At 45.7% G+C, this 8,761-nt stretch overlaps 1 protein-coding gene across 1 annotated transcript; it reads left to right on the forward strand.

The window, feature by feature from the left end:
• Positions 1 to 1,366: 1,366 nt before the first annotated feature.
• On the forward strand, positions 1,367 to 3,261 carry LOC102981713 (protein enabled homolog). The gene is given in 4 exon segments (XM_055089381.1): positions 1,367 to 1,374; positions 2,142 to 2,498; positions 2,500 to 2,774; positions 2,777 to 3,261. Coding segments are annotated over 4 exon segments (1,125 nt in total).
• The last annotated feature ends 5,500 nt before the right edge of the window (positions 3,262 to 8,761 follow it).

Here is an 8,761-nt window from a genome sequence, read left to right on the forward strand (position 1 = left end):
GAGAGAGATGCAAGAGGGAGGGGATATGGGGATATATGTATATCTATAGCTGATTGACTTTGTTCTACAGCAGAAACTAACACAACACTGTAAAGCAATTATACTCCAATAAAGATGTTAAAAAAAATAAAAATAAGAACTGAAACAAGTAAAAAAAAAAACATCCCCCATCACCCCCTCCGCCACCAGGTGACCCACATACTGGAGAATAATTATATTGCAGAGGCTCTCCCACAGGAGTGAGAGTTCTGAGGTCCATATCAGGCTTCCCAGCCCTGGGGTCTGGCATCAGGAAGAGGGGCCCCTGAGCATTTGGATTTGAAGTCCAGCGGGGCTTAATTGCAGAAGCTCTGCAGGACTGGGGGAAACAGAGACTTAGCTCTTAAAGGGATTACACAAAATCTCATGTGCACTGGAACCAAGGGCAAAAGCAGTAACTTCATAGAAGCCTGGGGCAGACCTACCTGTTGGTCTTGGAGGGTCTCCTGGGGAGGCAGGGGGTGGCTGTGGCTCATGCTGGGGTCATAAGAGCTGGTGGCAGATATACTGGGGAGCATTCATCTTCATGAACTATCCCTGAGGCAGACATCTTGCTTGGGTCATTAGCACCAAGACCCAGCCCCACCCAACAGCCTGTAGGCTTCAGTGCCGGGTCGCCTCAGGCCAAACCACTAACAGCCCCACCCATTAGCAGACAGGCTGCCTAAAGACTTCCTGATCCCACAGCCACCTCTAGACAGGATCCTAGACAGAGCCCTGCCCACCAGAGGGCCAGGACCCAGCTCCACCCACCAGTGGGCTGGCATCAGCCCTTCCCGCCAGGAAGCCTACATGAGATTCTAGACCAGCCTTACCCACCAGGGGGTAGAAACCAGAAGGAAGAAAACTACAATCCAGCAGCCTGTTGTCTGCAAACAGGCCAGACACTACTCTGGGACCAGCTGGCCCCGGCCCTTGGGTGACAAGAGAGGAGGGTACTGCTGGGATGCATAGGACGTCTGCTAGAGAGGGCTACCTCTCCAAAGTTGAGAAACGTAATTAACCCACCACGTACATAAAAATACTATAGAAATTTAGACAAAATGAGGTGGCAGAGGAATATGTCTCAGATGAAGGAACAAGATAAAACCCCAGAAGAACTAAGTGATGTGGAGATAGGCAATCTACCAGAGAAAGAGTTTGGAGTAACAATTGTAAAGGTGATCCAAGAACTCGGGAGAAAAATGGATGCACAGATTGATAAGTTACAAGGATCTGTTAACAGAGAGTTAGAAAATATAAAGAACAACCAAACAGAGTTGAAAAATACAATAACTGAAGTGAAAAACATACTGGAAGGAATCAACAGTAGAGTAAATGAAGCAGAATGGATCAGTGAGCTGGAAGACAGAGTAGGGGAAGTCACCACTGAGGAGCAGAAAAAAGAAAAAAGAAGGAAAAGAAATGAGGAGGACTTCCCTGGTGGCACAGTGATTAAGAATCTGCCTGCCAATGCAGGGGACACGGGTTCGAGCCCTGGTCCCAGAAGATCCCACATGTCACGGAGCAACTAAGCCTGTGCTCCACAACTACTGAGGCTGTGCTCTGGAGCCTGCGAGCCACAACTACTGAGCCCGCGCGCCACAACTACTGAAGCCCGCGTGCCTAGAGCCCATGCTCTGCAACGAGAAGCCACTGCAATGAGAAGCCCGTACACCCCAATGAAGAGTCGCTCCTGCTCTCCACAACTAGAGAAAGCCTGCATGCAGCAACGAAGACCGAATGCAGCCATAAATAAATAAATAAATAAACAAATAAATTAAAATTTATATTCAAAAAAGAAAAAGAAATGAGGACAGTTAAGAGACCTCTGGAACGACATTAAGCACGCTAACATTCACATTACAGGTGTCCCAGAAGGAGAAGAGAGAAAGGGCCTGAGAAAATATTTGAAGAGATAATAGTTGTAAATGTCTTAATCCTGGAAAGGAAACAGTCACCCAAGTCCAGGAAGCCCAGAGAATTCCATACAGGATAAACCCACAGAGGAATACACCATGACACACTGCAATCAAAATGACAAAAATTAAAGATAAAGAGAAAATACTAAAATCAACAAGGGAAAAGCAACAAATAACGTAAAAGGGAACTCCCATAAGGTTATCAGCTGATTTTTCAGCAGAAACTCTGCAGACCAGAAGGAAGTGGCACGATACATTTAAAATAATAATTGGACAGATTATCTGTCAGGCAAGAGCTGCTGTGATGGTTTATGATGATGCCAATAAAAAGTGGGTGCCAGCTGGTGGTTCAACTGGGTTCAGTAGAGTTCATATATATCATCATACAGGCAACAACACGTTCAGAGTGGTGGGCAGGAAGATTCAGGACCATCAGGTCGTGATAAACCGTGCCGCTCCTAAAGGGCTGAAGTACAATCAAGTTACACAGACCTTCCACCAATGGCGGGACGCTAGACAGGTGTATGGTCTCAACTTTGGCAGCAAAGAAGATGCCAATGTTCGCAAGTGCCATGATGCATGCCTTAGAAGTGCTGAGTTCACAGGAAACAGGGCCAACATTGCCTAGACAAAATTCACAGCTACCTGCCCAAGTTCAGAATGGCCCATCACAAGAAGAACTGGAAAGTCAAAGAAGGCAACTAGAAGAACAGCAACGACAAAAGGAGCTGGAGTGGGAATGGCTGGAGAGAGAAAGGATGGAAAGGGAGAGATTGGTGGGGGAGAGGTTAGAAAGGGAATGGCTGGAGAGGGAGCGACTGAAGCAGGAGCAGCTGGAGAGAGAGAAAGACAAGAGCGGGAGGGGCTGGAGAGACAGGACCGGGAAAGGCAAGCAAGAGAGCCGCAACAGCAGCTAGAAAGGGGGCAGCTGGAATGGGAGCGAGAGCAAAGAGTATCAAATGCTGCTGCCCCTGCCTCTGAGGGGACTTCTCCAAACTCTGTGCTGGGAGACTCCTCTGCTTCTGAGCCAGGCTTGCAGGCCGCCTCTCAGCCGGCAGAGACTCCAGCCCAACAGGGCATTGTCTTGGGACCACCTGCACCCCCACCCCCTCCTCCACTCCCACCAGGTCCTGCCCAGGCATCAGCTGCGCTCTCTCCTCCCCCAGGACCCCCTCCACTTCCATCCTCGTCCTTGGGCCTCCATCTCCTCCACCACCACTTCCTAATCAAGTACCTCCTCCTCCTCTACCACCTCCTGCTCCTCCCCTCCCTGCATCTGGATTTTTTTCGGGATCCACATCTGAAGACAACTGCCCTTTAACTGGACTTGCAGCTGCAACTGCTGGAGCAAAACTTCGGAAAGTGTCACGAATGGAAGATACCTCTTTCCCAAGCGGAGGGAATAACACTGGTGTGAATTCGGCCTTATCTAAAACAGATACAGGTCATGGAAAGGGACCCCTTCCTTTAGGGGGTAGTGGTTTAATGGAAGAAATGAGTGCCCTGCTGGCCAGGAGGAGAAGAACTGCTGAAAAGGGATCAACAATAGAAACAGAACAAAAAGAGGACAAAAATGAAGATTCAGAGCCTGTAACTTCTAAGGCCTCTTCAACAAGTACCTGAACAATCTGAACAACCTGAACAAGGACCTGAACACCTGAACCAACAAGAAAACCTTGGGAAAGAACAAATACAATGAATGGCAGCAAGTCACCTGTTATTTCCAGACCAAAATCTGCACCTTCTTCGCAGCCCAGGGGAACGGAGTCCAGGCGGAAGCGGGACATTCTAGATGAAATGAGAAAAGAATAAACTAAGCTAAAAGATGAGCTCGCTGGTGCAATCAGCCAGGAACTGAGCAAGTCAAATACTGCATAGAGAAACAAACTAAGGAGAGATAGGACTTTAATCAGGAGAAGGAAAAAAAAACCTACAAAGAACAACTGTTAACAACAAAAAAAAACCCCTACATTTTGTGAGCTGTAAGAAGAAAATGGAGACAAACAGTCGGAAGGAGGGAAAAACCAACATACTTTGAAAGCCTTCAGACATTACTACTCTGGCGATAAGCTATTTCCCTCCCAGTTTGCTGCTTTTTTCTGACCTTTACAACAGGATGGAAGGGAGTCATACAGGAGTTCCTGTATGAGTTATGCAGAAAATACTAAACCTGTCAGGCAAGATCTCCATGCCTTGAAATATTTTCATGTCAAGAGAAAAATCTCACATTTTCCACAATCCACACTAAGATAAAGAGGAGAAAGGCTTGAGAGGTTTTTTTTCAGAGAAGGCTGATGAAGAATTTAGCAAGTTATGCTATTGTATTGTAAATGTTTCTCTCAGGTTTGTCTTCCTATCATATTTGATATTCCATGAATAATTGAGGTCAGCCCTACGCAGGTTAAGATCATAAGATGTGGAACAAATGGAATTGTATGTGCTTTCACAGGGTGATATTTATAAGAAAGTGTCCTAAAAATGATTTGTCCAGAGTGAGGAATTTTAGAACGATAGGAAGTCTCTCGAGTTAGACTTCATTCAATTTTGTAGATTCAAACATAAAATTCGTCCAGAATCTAAAGATGTAGCTGCCTTCCTAAATTGTTACAAATGCTTTACCAAATCTGTGACTCCTACATAACACAAACCAGTGGTCAAATGTAAAACAATATATTGTAGATTTACTGTAGGTTTTCAACCTTTTTTAGATTTATGTGTGTGGACATTTTTATGATGTAATTACAACCAACACAAAATTAGCTTTTTTATTTTTTATACTTTATTTTATTTTTGGCCGTGCCACACAGCTTGCGGGTTCTTAGTTCCCCAACCAGGGATTGAACCCGCGCCCTTGGCAGTGAAAGTGCAGAGTTCTAACCACTGGACCGCCAGGGAAGTCCCAAAATTAGCTTTTTTTTTTTTTTGAAGATGTTGAGGGTAGGAGTTTATTAATTTATTTTTTTATTTTTGCTGTGTTGGGTCTTCGTTTCTGTGCGAGGGTTTTCTCTAGTTGTGGCAAGCGGGGGCCACTCTTCATCGCGGTGCGCGGGCCTCTCACTATCGCGGCCTCTCCTGTTGCAGAGTACAGGCTCCAGACGCGCAGGCTCAGTAGTTGTGGCTCACGGGCCTAGTTGCTCCACGGCATGTGGGATCCTCCCAGACCAGGGCTCGAACCCGTGTCCCCTGCATTAGCAGGCAGATTCTCAACCACTGAGCCACCAGGGAAGCCCCCCAAATTAGTTTTTTTAATTGCAGACAGTAATGCATGTCAAACTAATATGTAGTGGCCGTTTCAAGGCCTAGCCCCAGGGAAAAGATTTTGCAGGGTATAGGAGAGTGGGAGGAAGAGAAGGAATAATGTTTTACTTAATTTCTGCACTATCTTTTTTTCTCAATTATCTGCATGAATAATAATGAGCAATATTTTGTGGCTTTAATTGGTAAATATGTTAACAGAACCAAGTACTTCATCGTTTACATCATGTCGTCTTCAGCTATTTATATTTTAACTTCGGTAAGTTCAATGGTCTGAAACATGATTCTGAGCTTCACGTGAATTATATCTTACTGTGGAACTAAAAACAGCCACATAGCACAGGAATGTCAGCTCCGTACTTTGTGACCACTTAGCGGGGTGGGATAGGGAGGGTGGGAGGGAGACGCAAGAGGGAGGAGATATGGGGATGTACGTATATGTATAGCTGATTCACTTTGTTCTACGGCAGAAACTAACACACCATTGTGAAGCAATTATACTCCAATAAATATCTATTTAAAAATGCTAGATCTTAAAAAAGAACCTGGTTTATGCACTAAAGTTTTGTGCCTTGATCTAATATTAACATGATGTCTGTGTAAAATGACAAAAAGAACCAATACTGAATCACATTATATTTCCTGTCATCCTGCATTATCCCAGATTGCTAAATGTGTCCTTTCCAAGAAGTCTGATTGAATTACTGTATACACTTACTGTCCTATGTGACAGTTTTGTCATTGTTAAGAGATTTCAGTAATTAAAATGGGAAGCAGAAGCTTAGGTTATTTTCCTTATCAAAACTATGTTCCTTGAAGCCACATTATTATGATGACTTTCCTGCTCTTGTACATTGGATGTCTTAAGCTGAGTGCAGTTTAGGGGATCCTGTCTAATTACAGGAAGGTACTTCTTTCCTTCAACACTGTGATCTGACCTGTGACAAATCTGTACTATATATTATGTAACTGGCTAACAAGTCAATTGCAAACCAACTGAACGTTCAAATCTTAGTGCTGGTGCTGAAATCTCTTCACAATAGTCATCATGATCTCAAAGTTTGTTTCAAAATTTGCAAACATCAAGTGTCAATCAAATAAGATGAAACACTCACGAATGTTGAATTCTCATGATTTAGGTGTACTTCCGTTTTAGATTTTTTGGTTCTCTGCTATTTTTTACAGTACTGTTTCATTTAAATTTCCTACATGCTAACTTCGTTTGTGTGATTGAAATAAAATTTCAGTATACATATGATTAAAAAAAATAGTTTGTTGTTTAAGTCACCCAGTCTATGGTATTTTTGTTATAGCAGCCCAAATGGACTGAGACACAGAGTTTAGCACATAATTATTCCTGATTATTTAATCCGTATCTGTTCTCACCTCAAATTTAAACTTCTTGAAGGCAGGTATTATCTAAAACTTCTGTCCCTCACAGTTTCGATTACTGGATTAGGTACGTAGCAGGTGCTTAATCTGGGGAATGATAGTCAAAATCTTAATAGCTGACTAATTAGCAAGAACACTGGGGACTTCACAGTGGTTAAGAATCCGCTTGCCAGGCTTCCCTGGTGGCGCAGCGGTTAAGAATCCACCTGCTAGTGCAGGGGACACGGGTTCGAGCCCTGGTCCGGGAGGATCCCACGTGCCGGGGAGCAACTGAGTCCATGTGCCGCAACTTCTGAGCCTGCGCTCTGGAGCCCGTGAGCCTCAACTACTGAAGCCCGCATGCCTAGAACCCGTGCTCCACAACAAGAGAAGCCACCGCAACGAGAGGCCCGCGCACTGCAGTGAAGAGTGGCCCCCGCCCGCCGCAACTAGAGAAAGCCCGCGCGCAGCAACAAAGAACCAACTCAGCCAAAAAAAAAAAAAAAATCCACAAGAAAATCCATTTAAAAAAAATAAAAGGCTCTGCTTGCCAATGCAGGGGACATGGGTTTGAGCCCTGGTCCGGGAAGCTCCCACATGCCGCGGAGCAACTAAGCCCGCGAGCCACAACTACTGAGCCCGCGTGCCTAGAGCCCATGTTCTGAAACAAGAGAAGCCACCGCAGTGAGAAGCCTGTACACCACAACGAAGAGTAGCCCCCGCTCGCCACAACAAGAGAAAGCCCGTGCGCAGCAGTGAAGACCTAATGCAGCCAAAAATAAACAAACAAATAAATAAATAAAAAGGTTTTTTTTTAAAAAGAAGAAAAGAAAGAACACTGGCCATAGTGTTTGGTGAGCACCCTCTGTGCCCAGCATTTCAGTTGCTGGACTGTAGGGAAGTCCAGGGGTTCCAGGGATGGGACCAAAGTAGCAGGGGGGAGCGAGGGCCCAAGGCTGTGGCTGTTGACCACCCAAACCAGAAATATTTATATGTTTATAGCAGGACTGGAGCTAGCATCCAGCTTCTGGACTCCAGATGTCACAGACCAGGTAGTTTGACGTGTTGGATGATCCTGGTACTCCGCCTTGATCCCCTCCCAAACCATTTTTACCATTTTTTTCTTTCCCTTTTGGGGGTGCTTTTGATTTCAACAAGCAAAGTGTGCTGCACCTTTACGGAGAACTGCCTTCTAGTTACTGGATCCCGCTTGCCTGCAGGTGGAGGCCCTCGGCGTGGTCTACAGCCTGTAACGGATGGGGCGTTGGGGCAGGAACCCTAGCTCCCTTGCCTCGGGTGAGCCCACCCCAAGGCATCGCTTACGCTGGAGTCCCCCCTCAGAGTTGGGACATCACCACCTGTGGAACTTGGCCGAGCAGCCTTACTCTCCTTTTCCCGCTCCGCTCCCCACACCGCGCTCTCGCTCGTGGTGTCACCTGTGAGCACTTGCTTAAGAAGCCGCTCCCACACCAACCTGACTGTAGGGGATTCTGACGGTATTCACTTCCTAGGCCTACTGTAGCAAGTACCCCTGCAGCAAGTACCGAGGGGCTTAAAGCAACAGGAATATCTTCTCTCATGGTTCTGGAGGCCACGCGTCTGAAATCAAGGTGTCGGGCAGGGTATGCTCCCTCTGAAGGCTCTAGGGAAGAATCTGTTCCATGCCTTTCTCTTGGCTTCGGCTGTTGCTGGCAATCCTTGGCATCTCCTGATTTGTAAACACATGACTCGTCTCTACCTCTGTCTTCACACAGGGTTCTCCATGTGTCTGTGTATCTTCTCTTCTCCTTCTAAGGACACCAGTCATATTGGATGAGGGACCATAACCTCATGAGTATGGCCTCATTTTAACTTGATCGTATCTGCAAAGGACCTGTTTCCCAATTCGGTCATGTTTACAGGTGGGGAGGGAGGTGTTTGCTATGGCTGTGAGGGAAGGATCTGTTCTAGGCTTCTCTCCTTGGCTTGGAGATGGCGGTCTTCTCCCTGTGTCTTTTCATAGTGTCATCCCTTTGTGCATGTGTGTTTCTGTATCTTAATTTCCCCTTTTTATAAGGACACCAGTCTTATTGGATTAGGGCTCATCCTATGACCTCACTTTAATTTGATTACCTCCGTAAAAAGCCTTTCTCCAAATACCATCATATTCTGAGATTAATAGGGGTTAGGACTTCAACATGCGAATTTTGAGGGGA

This window comes from Physeter macrocephalus, chromosome 13 (assembly GCF_002837175.3).
Source record: "Physeter macrocephalus isolate SW-GA chromosome 13, ASM283717v5, whole genome shotgun sequence".
Classification (NCBI taxonomy): Eukaryota; Metazoa; Chordata; class Mammalia; order Artiodactyla; family Physeteridae; genus Physeter; species Physeter macrocephalus.